Source organism: Fulmarus glacialis, unplaced genomic scaffold (genome assembly GCF_000690835.1).
Source record: "Fulmarus glacialis isolate BGI_N327 unplaced genomic scaffold, ASM69083v1 scaffold11923, whole genome shotgun sequence".
Classification (NCBI taxonomy): Eukaryota; Metazoa; Chordata; class Aves; order Procellariiformes; family Procellariidae; genus Fulmarus; species Fulmarus glacialis.
In genome coordinates this window covers 563-15859 of record NW_009203621.1, presented here as the reverse complement: position 1 = coordinate 15859, position 15297 = coordinate 563, and the positions used below count along the sequence as shown (strand labels likewise).

The 15297-nt window shown below is 38.6% G+C and overlaps 1 protein-coding gene across 1 annotated transcript in view; it reads left to right on the top strand.

Moving 5' to 3' along the window:
- Positions 1–9888, top strand: part of LOC104074551 (afadin-like) — a gene marked incomplete at its 5' end in the record, with an annotated part of 44917 nt that extends 35029 nt beyond the window's left edge. The window contains 4 exons of the mRNA XM_009574708.1: positions 874–1008; positions 3234–3525; positions 7836–7920; positions 9025–9888. Coding sequence (XP_009573003.1) covers positions 874–1008; positions 3234–3525; positions 7836–7920; positions 9025–9169 — 657 coding nt within the window. The remainder of the gene's footprint in view (positions 1–873; positions 1009–3233; positions 3526–7835; positions 7921–9024) is intronic.
- Positions 9889–15297: the final 5409 nt, after the last annotated feature.

Below are 15297 nucleotides of genomic sequence, written 5' to 3'. Positions count from 1 at the left end.
GGGGGGGATCACTTTAAAACATGTGCTGCAGTAAGAAATAACACAGCATGTAGTCCAGTTAATTTCTATTTGTGAATTTATTGTGCCAGTGAATATTACTGTCCATCAAGGGCTTAGATATTGTTAGCTTTAGAGAATCATGCAAAGTTTGGATTGTTGCTCTGCGCATTGTTTATCGTAAGCATATATAAAATAGTATTGTCTGTTGGACTCAGTTGTTCATGTGAGCTGTTTAATCTCCATAGTCAAAGATTTCTTTTCCTCACTCTCTGCTTTTTCCAAAACACATCTGTTGCAGATACAGTGAGAGATTTTATTTATCTCCCGAGACTATTTGCAGACTTGCTGAATGAGCCTGTTACTTTAAATGGATTGACCCTTTGACTAATGAGTCATGATTTTCCGGTGCTTAAATACTAATCCAAAATGAAAAACCAATTGGCTGCTGGAGCTGTGGACTGTTGGGTTCCAAGTATTTAATTTCACTTTACTGTACCTATGAGACTATGGTTGCTGAAGCTGTCTGGAATGTGAGTCACCTCAGTCTTCTGCTAGGGGTTCACATATGACTGCTAAAAATGTCTCCCTGTGTGTTTTGTGCTTTTATGTATGTAGTTCTGTGCATCTCTCTTTTTTCCTGGGTTTTTTTTCCCTTTTTTTTTCCCCTTTTTTTTTTGTTTTGGTAGAGATTTTAGGGAAACCAGTGTAACAAAGCATATTCTTAACAGCTGGAAATTATATTGATTTATCTGTAGTATAGCATTTTCTACTGAATGAGTTATTTTTAGATGCAAATACTTGGGTTACTTTTTTTTTTTTTGACGCATCTTATCCACATGAGTAATGAAAAAATCAAAGATGTGTCTCTGTTAGTTACAGGATGAAGAACGGAGACGGCAGCAACAGCTGGAAGAAATGCGCAAACGAGAAGCAGAAGACAGGGCCAGGCAGGAAGAAGAGCGCCGACAGCAAGAGGAGGAGCGGACAAGAAGAGAGGCTGAAGAAAAGGTTGTGGTCTTCTGAGTGCTGCAGGGGTTCTTGCAGGCCTCTCCTCTTTAGCCTGGCCAGTAACAGCTCAGCATTGGGTCAGCAGGGGTTAAACACGCTAGCTCTAGTGACAATGGTCATGGCCCAAGGCTTCAGTTTATCCAGAATAAAACAAAAAGTAATTAAACAAATATTCCATTTATGGTGCTCAGAGTTGACTGGTATTGCAGAAGTAGTACCGTAGGCTTACCGGCTGATGGTTTTTAGTAGTGGCAAGGGCTTGCCTTCAGAGCCTTTTCTGAAAGTTATGGTAGAAGTCAATTACCTCCTGGTTTCCTTCAGCCCCCAACATGACTTGCCTACCTTCTTTATTATAACGGCCGAGTTAGTGGTGTTGGGTTTTGCTGTGTCTCAGAGATGGCACTTAAATATTGTTGCAGTAATTGTTTTATACAGATACAAAGAGAGAGAATTATACAGTGGAGTGGAGATAAGTACTCCATATTGTCTTTTATGTTTGGACGACGGGAGGAAAAGGAATTGGTTTCTAGAAAGGAAGTGAATAATTTCAGCAGATAAGGCACTGTGCAGTCAAACAGATTCTAAAAATTCAGGCTCCTAGGTCCCTTCAGAACATTATACATGAATTGGAGAAACATTATTGTTCAAAACTGGATGACAAAGCGCCTCATTTGTCTCTTAGTATGTTTGTTAAGACCCTCTTCTTCCTAGAGAAAGAACAGTTCAGATTGAAGACTTGCCTGTTAGTAACACTGACTGCAGAATGAAGAAAGAGGGCTAGCTTTTAATGTTGTGAGAAATTTCATCTTGGAAGATTAAGCAAATATATTTAAAAAAAAAAAAAAATTAGATATATTCACTTTGTTAATTTGTTTTGTTAGATTGTTTTCAAGCTTTGTTAGACTGTTTTCCATAGGCAGTATGGATTGATGAGTAGAAGAAAGCTAAGCTGGGGGTGGTGATAGGTGAGAAGTGAGGAAGGAAGGTGTATCTGGACTGAGGAAAGTATTTAAAAATATACTGTAGGAAGTTAACTAAAGCAACCAAAAAAACCAACCAAGGCTTTCTTAATTTCTGACAATGACGCAGCCAAAAGACATTTGGATCACATGCTTGAAAGGGTTTTCACTGACAGATCTTGACTGAGACACTCATACATCTACCAACTCAGAACTCAGTACCATCTGACCACTACAATGGTTTTAGAGAGTAGTACAAGGAGATGAGTTTCATGTCTTTGCTCTAGATGAACAAGATCAGAAATTTTTTTTTTTTTTTTTTTTTTTTGGATAACTGACTCAGGGTGTTGAGCAGATAAGCAGATAAGGTGGATTTTTTTAAACACATGGATTAAAAACAGAAAAGATGGTTGTTCAAAATGTCATGTATTGCCCGCAGACTATGCTTAGGCAAAAGTGTTTTTTGTAACATACAGTTTCCAAATACACGTTTTAATTCGTTATCAAACAAACTACTGAATAGACCCTTGTATTAATTTACAACGTGGCTTAGACAAGAGCTGAACACAATTAAATGCTATTTAGTTTAAAACAGTAAAAATCTTTTAAACTGGAAAAATACATAGAAGATATTTAATGGCCTTTCAAATAGTCAGTAGCCTCATATAAATATCATTAGCATAGTTTTTTTTAATTTGTTTTTTAGAAATGTTTTTAAAAAGCAGTTACTTGGTGTCTCTTTTAGAAAAGTTCTTTGTAACTTGATTTCTATGTGAAAGTAGTTTTCCTGGTATTTATACTAGCAGATTTGTTAGGAGCCATCTATTCCAAGGCTCTGTTGATTAATTTATGTTGTATAAGCATGCAGCAAAATTACAAAGTTCCTTTTTTAAGATGGTAGTTAATTTTAGTTATTTCCCTTACCCACAGATTCTTTACAGTTTTAGTAAATCTACCCCTTATTAACGGTAGTTACAATTTGAGTAGTAAATGCTGGAATCGCCCTTAGTTCACACAGGCAGCTGCCTTAGTTACCCGAGGCAGTGGTAAATCTGGAAATAACAGCAACGCTGTGTTACAGGACGACTGTCATTTTTTTCGTAGTAGTAAATATTTTTTGTATGAGTCCATATAGATGCCCTGCTTATTGCCAGAAAAGGAGACAAAAAAAGATGTTTGTAGCTCGGTGATAGAAAACTCAATCTCTCTCAGATTGAAATGTCTGTCTTTCTGACCACTGTGTTTCTGTTTCCTCCGGACTTACAGAGGCGACAGGAAGAGGAGTATTACAGTCGCTTAGAGGCTGAAAGGCGCAGGCAGCACGATGAAGCAGAACGAAGATTACTGGAACCTGACGAGCCTGGTCTGTACAGACCTCCGCTTCCACGGGAATATGAACTCCCATCCCCAACCCCTTCATCTAACGCTCCTCCTCCCCCACCTCAGCGAAACACCTCTTACCTCAAAACACAGGTCCTCTCCCCTGACACGATTTATACTGCCAAGTTTGTTGCATACAATGATGATGATGAGGAGGAGGAGGATTCCAATCTAGCAGGTCAGGATAAGTACTCCAGCACAAGAAAATCTTATGGTGACTTTCCTCCTGCCACCCTTAAGCCACAGCAGCCCTCCCGCCAGCCTCGCCCAATTTCAGATGGCCTCTTTCTTTCCAACTCATTCCAGTCATCTCCAGTCAATGCCAACAGTACTACTGCCAAAAAAAGCCAGCCCCAGCCCCCACCAAACAAACCGAGTTTCATCCATGCCAGCAGCTCTAAAGGTAGACACCATTAAATCAATTGTCTCTACAGAACTATCCTCGTGTTTTCAACTCTGGTGCTGTAGATTGAATCGCTTACTTTGTGATTTATTTTTTTCCCACTTAATCACTATTTTCACTATGGTGATCTAACTTAAATCCTGATATTAATATGAATCCTCCAATTTTTAATTGTTTTGATCTCTCACATTTCCTTGTTCCTTACCCAAACTCTTCAAAAGCAAAAATTCCATCTTTCACACAATGAATCAGAAATTATTTTAACTGTTACTCAACCAATTCAAAGTACTGTTGGTTTTGGCTTTCATCCTGTATCTTTCAGTGATTCGTTTTGTATGACTGACCGCTGGTTACTCAGGGCATCTGGAAGTGCACCTTTCTTGAACACAGGAAACTTTTTCCAGTGGGTTCATGGTCAGAGCTTATCTTCTGCTTTCATTATTGGTACCAGGGTTCTCTCTTTTAATAGTGTGTGCAAATGGCTTTAAAAATAACCTTGGTAGACGTAGTTCTTAAATACACAAGCACCAAGAGACATATAGGACATGCAGTTAGTTTCATGTATTAGGCACCATTCCTGTACCTTCTGATTTGTACAGTGCCGTTTTCTTGCAAAGAGAGACAAAAATCTGAATTTCATCTTAGTGCTTTTTGCCTTAATCCTTCCCTCCCCTATTGCACCCCTGTATTTCTTTGTCTCCTCATCTTGTTTCTTTTATAACTCCAAGTGGGCAACCATAATGGAGTTTAATTTCAAGTAGAGCTCTAGCTGTTAGTAACTTCAGCACCGTATTTTATCTGCAGAGTACTATGAATTCAAAGCTAATTCACTCCAAAGCTTCATGCTAAATTTTTTTAAAACCACTGTCTGTGTAGATCTTACTCTAATAAATTTGCAGTTTATTAATAAAAGATTTTGTCTTTAAATAGCAGCATCTGCCAGTGCTTCCGCTACACCTGTTTTCTTCTTCTGTATTCTTCTGAAGGGAATGGTGGCCATGACATCCCCCTAGTTCGTTCTTTTTACTTGTGCTGGAAGTCAAAAAATGCCTGACAACCAACTCCACACGGTCAGATCATCCTTCTAAAATGCAAAGGGTAGCAACTCACCTGAGATGGCAAGGGAAAGAAAGTGTTTATATTGGCTTATAGCCGAATGGCTAACTTGTTTACTGGTTTCAAGTCTCAATGACAAATGTGGAAGCCTACAACATGGTATATCCCTGATCACCTTTTTGGCCACCTAACAAATTATGAAAATCACTTACTTTCTTTAATCAGAGGTGTGGTGTGCCCTGGTCATAGGGAGCATACGAGCCACAGAATAGGTTCCATCTATCAGAAGCACTTCTAATCCAGCTGCAGTAGTGTATGAATCTGGTCTAGGATATGTATGAGGCCATACAGGTACGTGATACTCTGAGCTTCCTGTCTGCATCCTCTTCAGTTAAGGCTCAAGTCATTGTTTTCCAGCAAGGCATCCTTTCCTTTGCAGGGCAAATTAGCTTCTGCTACAGTTGGACTGCTTCCAGCACCGAAGAGAAGCTCTGCACAGCCTTGCGTAGTTTTAATATTGCTGAAGGGACAGTAGTTTAGCTCATTTATAATTACTGTCCAACTGATACAGTTAATGCTTAGCAGTTTCACTGTTTGGGGTCAGTACAGCACCAAAGTTGCATAAAAAGTATCCACCTGATACTCATTTAAAGGAAAAAAAACCCTGTTTATTTACCCTGGTGTTGCCTGTGAGATCTCATGATGTATTAGTCCCTATGGCCTGCAAGCCCGTCTGTCACTCCTGTCTGGCTCTGTCATTGGTTCCAAATCTTAAAGGAAGGTGAGGGAGGTTCTTAGCTTTTCAGTGTGTTGCCAGTAGACTCGACTATAAGTAGACACACTGTACACTACCTGCTATGTGCCACCATTACAACGCAAATAATTCCGTTATGCTTACCTACCATGCATGTGAGCCCACTGATAAACCCACAACCAGTGATCCCAAATCAAGGTTTTCTATCAGAAGGACTCTAGCTTTTGAGCACCTTATATCACATAGAATTAATGAGTTAAAATAAGATTAAAGACAGGAAATATGCGGAAAAGATTCTCTTTAAGCACTATGACTATCTTTGTTGTCAGCTTGCTCTTAGGAATACTCTGAAACGGCAGGCTTCTGACATGCAACTTCTGTACTCTATGTCTGTACTGAATTTTTGTTCTTTCAAAGGACTTTCTTTTTCTAGAAATTCTTATTTGAAACTGACTATAATAGAGTGTAAAATGTGCCTTCCATCACAACACGTAGGCTTCCAAAGGCCCTTGCTTCCCTTCCTTATTTGGCACTTTGGAGGCTGTACGTGTAATGAATTAAGTAACTCTGGAACCATCAGTCACTAGTTGTCACCACCACTCTTCCTGCCTCCCATCATCCACAACCCAGAATGCCATTTCATATGTAATTGCATTTCCCAATCCTGCTTTCTGTTAATTTTAATGGAAAAATGAACCTCAGGAAAGTGAAATGTTCAGTGATATTTTTTGTGTGTGCGCATTTGTTTTTCCTGGAAAACAATCAGAAGGACAACCTGCAAAGATTTGGTTAGGGTTTTGGTAACCATTAAGGAATATTGTAGTATGATGCTTCGCCTTTAATAACCTAATTCATAAACCATACAACTAATTCTGAATACTCTTATTTCGTAATTTTTAAAATAGCCATGAGAACAGGTTAACTTCACCTGATTGCTCAAGCTTCTATGAAGACTGCCTGCGTAATGTACAAAGCCGTTTGCACAAAATGCAGAATTCACTGTGCAGTTTACCATCTCCCATCTCGCTGACTCTCTTACATTACTGTCCTTTACAGCTCTTTTCTGTTCTGAATGTTAACTCTAGTAACCACGCTTCTGCAAATTTTGCTCTCGTATCTTCTTCCACTGGGTCTCTTAAGACCGCCGGGTCTGTCAGCGAACCAAGAAAAAAGCCAACACCCAAATCAAAACTACTATCCTAAAGCAGGTGGAAGTGTGAACAACAGCCTGTGGATCCAGACTTTTCAAAGTAGGGAAGATAGTACATGTAAGACTCATGTCTGAAACGGAAAAAGCTTCGTATGCCTGGCATACCTAGTATGATTTGGTCTGCTACAAATTTTTGGTGGAAAAAATTCAGCCTACACGATGCTAGCTAAATTTGCTTGTGTGTTCCAGCCTCATACGTCTCTTTTACTAAATATTTATGGGAAGTTACATATACCAGTGGAAGAAGTAAACATTTCCTTCTGTACCAAAGAAGGTTCACAAGACATAACACGTACAATATTGAGACCAGAACTATCTGAAGACAAATCTGAGTATTGTGCTGACACTTATTTTTACTCTTCTGCTGACAGCTATTAAAAGAATATGGTCTTAACTGTAGATTAATTTATTAAACTTTTTGATTGGAAAGAAAAGGTTTTGTCTTGTGGCCTTTAGAAAGAATTAATATAATGTGTAAAACCTGTGTGTTATATCAACTTAAACTAAAGGTGCAGTGCTGCAAGATACTTGCTTGAAACTTAAATTTAAGGGGGGCAGGGGGCATTTTCTGAGTGATACAATTTACTTAGTAAGTAAACAAGACAAAAATTCTGACTACTGAATTGTAAAGATGGTATATACTAATCTTAGCTTACTTTTAGCCTCATGAAGAGAGCAGCTGCAGCTAACTTATTTCCTGTGGAGCTTGTTACAGGATAATGAAGTGTGTTGCTCTTTCCGTCAATCTGCTTGAACAACTTCTAATGTCTGTCTTACAGTAAGCCCTAATAAGATAAAGACCATGATTTTGTATGTGCTGGATAATCTAAACAAAGCGTGTTCTGACTCAAAATTAGGAATAAAAGAATTACAGCTGTTTTGAGGGGGGTGGAATTTAGTAGTACTGGTTTTAAATACTGTACCCGTCAGACGACCCTCTAAATTTATTTCTGATTCTAGTTTGAGATTATTTCTTGAAAGAAGCACTGCACCTTTTTGAAGAAATACAATATAAAACTTGTGTTGTAACTGCAATCCTTCAACTTACTTTTCCTTTTGCATAAGGAATAAATTCATACACTGGAACTACAGGAGCAGCTGTTGGGGCCCATGAAGTTTATCGGGATCCAAGAGACAAAAGATCTAAAAGGTGATATGCAGGAATCCATTAACTTATATACACCTAACTTGGCTAACTTCTGCAATATTTTATGTTGTTGTTGTATCTCTGTGGGCTATTGAAGAGTTCTGCAGTTGGCTCTGGAGTTTCCTGGGTTACTATAAAATACAAATAAATTCTCCACAAGTCTTTAGGTGATCCGAGTACTACTTCACAGCAGCAAATTTCAGTGCTATAACTGAGTAGATCATTGTAAATGAACAACTTCAACTGTTTAGGTGTATTTATAAATCTGAACAGTACCTCTCAAGTGGGATTCTTACCAAATTTTTAATAAGCATAAATAATACCGTCTGTATCCTATATGTGAGTGGCAGGCTTTACCGTGTAGCGTACTGAAGATGTGACTGGGCTTGGCTAGGATTCTGTAGAAGCTGTTGGGCCAGTTCCTGCGTTTTTAAATGTAGTTAATGTTTCAGTGGAGTGTGCAGAGCAGAGACTTCTTGGAGATAAAAGTGAAACCTCCTCTGATCAAGAAATTGAAATACGTATTAAAGCTTTATTATATGAGAGTTAATCACATATGTAAAGTATTGTTACAGCTATAACTAACAATGATTTGAGATCTTCACTGCGGTGGTCAGAAACACATAATACAGAAGTCAGTTTGCTATAAGGGTAAGTGCAAGAGCTTAGGCAAGGATTGCACTTGGAAGCTTTGCCGGTATAGAACGAAATACAGAGGTGTTGCAGCCACCGCAGCATACCTCAGTACTAGTAGCTTTGTTTACCAAGATACAAAAGCTTTATATTCCAGTGCTTTTTCCTAGACACGTGCCACCACAGAAAGGCTTGCTGATTTAGCCGTAACAGCAGTGCTGTGCTAATATAGACAGAGCCTTAGTTTACACCTGCACTTAGTTTGAAAATTGGCAAGCTTTTGATGGCTCGTGAGCCATTAATTTGTCTAAGTGATAGCACAATGTCAGAATTATATGTGTGGGGAACAAAACCTTGCAGAACAATAAACGGAGAATCTTTTGCTGTAGTCAAAAAAGCTACCAGTCAGTACATGTCACTAAGAAGGATATTGTAGATAAGAATTATAACAAAGACTTTTTTTTCCCTTTCCAGTCAAGATACAGATTTACCTGGAGCACCAGAAAACTTGACGTTCAGGGAACGCCAACGACTTTTTTCACAGGGTCAGGATGTATCCAATAAAGTAAAAGCTTCTAGGAAATTAATGGAACTGGAAAATGAGTTGAACACAAAATAAGATTAAAGCACCTTATCAGATGTAACTGAAGATCTCTAAATTGAGGGATTGAGATGGGGGGCACACTACTAATGAACAGAAAATGAATGTTTTCTGAAAGGAGTGACTTTGATTCCTCTATATCTAAGACTGTTAATTAAGATTTAGAGATGTTGCAATAGCAAGAAAACGGATTACTTTGCCAGAAGCTTGTGATTTATACAATGAAAGCACTGTAAAATTTTAAAGATATGAATCACGTGAAGGTAACTTTTTTTTCTTTCTGTTTTGGGGGTTAAGTTCTTGTGCACCAGACCAAGTAGCACTTGTCAAAGATAAGTTCTGTTTCCTGGTGTTTTTACAGACACACTTTTGTTTTAGCTGCTGAGCAGAGAGAGTGAGAATAGCTTGAACTGCCTAAACTAAACTGTGCACTAGAAATTAGTATTTTAGGTTGTTTGATAAGAAGCCAATATCTGGGCCACCTTAAATAAGACTTTATATGCAAGTTTGACATACTGTATGGTGTTCGTACTATGATCAGCATATCAGTACAGATCTTACCATTGCTTAGTACTGGAATAACACACATTCTGTAGGTAGAACCTTGGAATAAAAACATTTCTAGTCCTACATGTTTGTTGGGTCTAAAATGGTTGCGTAAGAATTTATCTGTAGTTACGGAAAAGCCTGTATGTTGATGCATCCCCACTACATGTGCTTCAGACTTTCAAAAATGTGAAGATAAAACCTTTGGATAATTGTTTTATTAAAAATCACATGAGCAATAGATAGTAGGCTACACTAGTGGCCCTTCATCAGTTAAGACCAAAATGTTAGTAATGTGTTAAAGGCGAGGAGTAATGATTCCAGTTCCAAGGTGAGCAAAACAGATACGTATGTTTTCTGAGAAAGGTAGATTAGAAGTCATTAGGCAATTAGGCAAGGAACAGTATTGATAAGTCTGCTGTTATCAGTTCAGCAGTATCCTTTTTTTTCTTTCTATGGAGAAGTGAACTGGCATATTAGTGTGAAGCAGGAAATACAACGCTGCTGGCTGGGAGTGGGAATGGTGGTAAGGTCGTTAACAGACTTGGTGTGCTGGCAAGGAACCACCTCTGCTCACGCTGAGGAAGCAGTGCTAGCGAGCTCTTCTTTAGTGTAGCTGGCTTTACTGACATCCTGTCACTGTTGTACTGAAAATCTTTTTGGCAGTTCAAGCTATTTTTTCACACTGTAATAGCCTTATTTAATTTTAAATTGTTAATCTTTTTCCTCCCGCTATTTCTTCAGCTATGCGTATGTGGCTGATGATGTTGGGAATAAGGACCTCATCAGAGTTTTTCTCATTGTGTGATGTTAAGACAATATATATTGTGATTCCAAACAAATTTTCTATTTGACAAAGCCCTTTACTGGCTTTAGATGATTTTTTTTTTTCCCTGTATCATATTGTTCTCTTATAAATATATATTTAGGGAATTGTGCACACTTCCAAATACAAAGGGGTAGACTTTCACTGCCTTAGGAAAGAAATCACTTTTAATAAGAGTTGTATGATAAATAAATGCAAGTTAATGAAAATTGGAGTGTAAATATTTTTTACGTATTTCAGGTTTCTTATTTGAAAGTGTGCTTTTACCGTTTCACCTGTTAAATATGAAGTAGAAGATTAAACTGGTTCAAAGTGTTAATGAAGGATCTGCATGCTTGCTATGTCTGTTAACCAGGAAAAGCAAGCCTCTCCCAGTTTATCTTGAGAACACTAGCAGCCTTACAGTGACAAATTTTTCTTAAGGAAAAAAACTTATGCTGTGGCTGAATTACTGTTGCTGCTAGAATCTGAAAAAGGCTTAGCAAAAAAATACCTATAACCTTCAGTTGAGTGGATTTGGCCGCTATTGGGCATTCGGGTCAAGTGTGAATATGTGTAAAAGTGCTTTTCATATTTGTCTGTGCATTATTATGAAAAACATCAAAACTGCTGTAGTTTCCCATTTCTACTGTATTTCACTTGCAACCTATTTTTAATAAAGTTTGTATTGTATTTAACTTTGCATTACATGTTTTTTGTATTGTTACTTGATTCTGCATTCATAACAGCGTTATCATAAACCAAGGGGGCTCTTGTTAATCCTGTTTTGCCTTACCTGTCCTTCTAAAATATATTTACAAGCAAAGTCAGTCTATCTCATAATGCATAGATGAAAACCTCAAATTAATTTTACATGGACAATCAACAAAGGAGGCTGTTTCTCACTGATCAGAGAGGAGAATTTCTTGGCTTAATGTTGTTCAGTGTCTGTGGCAGTGACTTTAAAAAAGAAGTGATTTTTACAGCTTAACCAGCAACTTATGAAATAGTAAATATTGGTGGGGTCAGTTACACAGGCTAGTTGTGCTGTATTTGTATTCTCCTCAAGTGCACAATTGTACTTATAACAGCGAAACGGAACCAGAAATGCAGCTTCTTTTGGAAAAGTAAATAGTATTACAACCAGAGTCTCCATTGTGATTGCTGTGGTTAAAAAGTCATTTGATCTCTTTATTTGGAACACAAAGACAGGATAACTTTTTGTCAGATCTCTGAAAAAAATCAGTTTGGCTAACCTGGAAGTTTGGGGGGGTGGACTTCAGTGTGTGGTTTTGAATGAAGGTTGAGTTAAAGGACTTAGGAGTGGTGGTACTCCTCTTTTTGCCGTTGGATTGATAAGGTTAGATGACTTGCCTCTTGATGGGAGATGGCAGTTTAAGCTCTGCTTGGGGAGGGTGAGGGAGGGAACCAGGCCCCAGCGAAGTGCTGTAGATGCCTTCTGCTGTAGCTGAACGACCACTGGAGCTGGGATTGACAGCCACCTACACCTCTTCCCAGGTAAGCACCTTAATCTCTTCAGTCGTGGGGTCTACGCTCTGGAATTTTCAAAATCACTGATGAGGACATTCTGGATTTTAGCATGAGAGATGTGTGCATGAAGGCAGGGAAGAAGGTAAAGGAACCACAGAAAGCCAGAAGTGCTGTGTAGTATGTTGCAAGGAAATGACTGCCAGGACCTCAAGGTATGGCTGAGTGGAATCTTTTAGCCATGCTTTCAGTCTGTAGCTTTTGACTGTGAGAATAGACTAAAGGAAAAGAACTTTTGAGTATAGAATGTGTAATCTAGAAGAAAAAGGAAACAATCCATTGTCCTTCTGTATGGTAGTCCCTCAGTCTAAGCAAGAGCAAAGAACCGGTACAAGCAGAATGTGATTTATTTGATGAGACTATAGTTGTCACAGCTGTGAACTGTGTCATAGAAACATTTATCTCCAGACTAAAATAGTCCAGTGGTTGCGGGGGAGGAACTGTGTGACACGCAACAGTGGTAATGCATTTTCAGTGGGAAAACAAGTTTTTAGCTATGCCTTGCACAGTTCAGGTCAGGTTTGCTAAGTGAGCACACGAGTGCTCGCTGCTTTGCTTTAGGGACATGAGTTGTCCTTAGCAGCATAGCTCTTGATATTTTAAATGATGATGACCCTTATGGTGATAACTGTGTGAAATTACATTTGCATATGCAGCCAGGCTTCCAGCAAAGACTCTAATTATTTTAAACCTCTCTCAAATTCTCCCTTCTGCACCTATCATCCACATACACTGCTTCTCAACTGCTTCTGCGTCCTGTTTGTACTACAGTCTTGCTGGTAACTGAGGAAAAGGCAGGGAAATTAAGAAATTGACAAAGTCCATTGTGTGTGTCCTGTTTACTGAAATAATAAACTATATGCGTGATCATACAGATTGCTGTTTGTAGGTCAAGCAATGAGTACACAAGCAGCAGAATAAACAAGACTGTTCTTTACCTCCAAATTCCATTAGATAACATGAGAAATCATAACAAAAATAGCGATAGTGAAAAATTAGCTTCACCAAGAATAGTCTTAAAACATCTAGTAACTCAGGTATTTGATAGTAAGAATGGGGAAACATTTGGCTCTTCCTCCTGTTTTGTCAAATGACATTGCTGTCTCAAATAGTCGGTTAGTGGCGCAGAAGGCAAAGCCTCACAGATTAAAAATTCGGCGTCAGCTTTCTTCTTTCCCAGCTGTAATGGCAGGTAAACTCCTTAAGGAGATCATAGCACAATACACCTGCTCGGAGAACCTCCATTTATTCTTAAATGTTAATTGATGGATGTTCAGAACTTGCCTAGTTACCGAAGCAAATGTCTTGCTAAAAATGTGGAATGAAATATTTACAGTTTCACTGAATAATGTTTTAGGAAGTTTAAATGATAGGCTGTGTGCGAAACAGCGGTGTCAAGTTACTGTCTGCTGAGTGTGGCGAGTGCGCTCTCATTCGGGCAGTAGAAAATCCGAAGGCATACTGCAGTGAATCTCTCCATGTTTGGCACAGGAGGGATAGCAACCTTCTCTCTTGGTATTTTTCCCAAATGCTTTTCTAGCCATTTTGTTTCTAGTAACTGCTTTTGGGAATGCTGTAATGGACGACTCTACCAGAATGCTGAAGCTGGGACCTCATTAGCCTTGTTGGTTCCACTACTGAGGTTAACGTGAAATGCAACAGAAGTATTCAAGACAATGCTTATTTAGCAGTATCTTAAGATTTATAATCCACCACGGTATTTCACTGATGCTCATACTAATAGAGTAATATGTGGATTTAGGCAATTTCATTACATTTCTGGCCCTCTGGTTCCCCAGAAAGATCTGTAATAAGGCAGGGTTCTGCATTTGCAGGGGGAAGACAGGATCAAATTGGTAAAAGTTTGGGGAAAAAACGAGACTCTTCAAAGCAGAAAATCGGTGTAGAAAGGCGTGCTGGAATACAGCCTTGCAGCATTTCCAGAAGATAGCTGGATTTTATATTTGTTTCTTGCCTAGATCATACTGATGGACTGTTTTGCTCCCTGCCCATCAGGCACTTTCTCCTGAGCTTTGGAAATAGAAGGAAGTTCCCAAAGAGAATTGCTGCTGTTATGGTGAGTCACAGATCATATTGTGATTTTGCACTGTGAATTTTTTTTTTTTTTTTTTTTTTTTTTTTGGTTTGCCTTTTGTATTTTTTTTTTTTTTTTTTTTTTTTTGATACACATGGGACTGAACTTTCAGTACTATCCAACTTTTCAGGTGTGCATAGAGAAATGGCTAAATAAGAGTGGTCCAGGGATGCTCAGTTTTAGGTTACTAGTTCAAAGTCAGAGTGATAGTAAATTAAGTCTTCTCTGTTACAGCCTACAGAAACCAGATGTTTAATCTCATTCATAGTGGGTAAAACCCACAGTAGGGGAGAGATCAACCATTACACTTCGGAGATGGTCCTTCTGAGATGATGTTATGTTGAAAAATAACATTGTTCTGACTTGATTGCTGCTGCAGGATAAGCATTACATATAAAAATCACAGCTCAGTGTCAAGAATTGAGTCACATCCCCCCAAGCTACTAAAACATTCTCCCCAAAATAGCTGATGTTGATAAAATCCTGTCTGCCTTACTTAGTGCCAACATCTCTTGATATCCTCAGTATTGCAGTACTTTGGAACTCTCTTTTTTTAGCCATTTGTCAGTTTTCATTTTTCCACCAGTGCAGAACTAGTTGCAAGGATGAACTGCTGAGGGCCTTCCAGTCAGTTTGTTTTTTTAAAAACTGAGGCTAGAGTTTATGGGAGGAAGTTGGAGTATCACAGAAGACAGTTTTGTTTGGTCTGTGAGAGATGGGCAGCATCTGGGTTCCTCTGTAAAGGATTGCTATCCTCTTGTGCCAAACATGGAGAGATTCACTGCTGTACGCCTTTGGATTTCCTACTGCCCGTATGACAAGCACATTCACCATGTTCAGCAGACAGTAACCTGAGACTGCTGTTTTGCAGAACTGGATTCCTCTGTAATTATAATATTGGCTCCAGTTTCTCAAAAAAAACCCTCAAACCTGTAGTGCAAAAATAGCGTTACTTCCTGCTTCCAAGAAGCTGATGTGTTTGTATCTGGCATACTTTCATATTTAGTAGCCAAACAGTATTCAGACTGCTTTCAAGATAATGTTAATCTTTCAGTGCAATACAGTAGAGCATTAAGTAGTATTATTAATGTATGCCACATATTGGCCTCGGAAACCTGAGTATGAGACCCCTGGCCATTGCCTGAATGAATA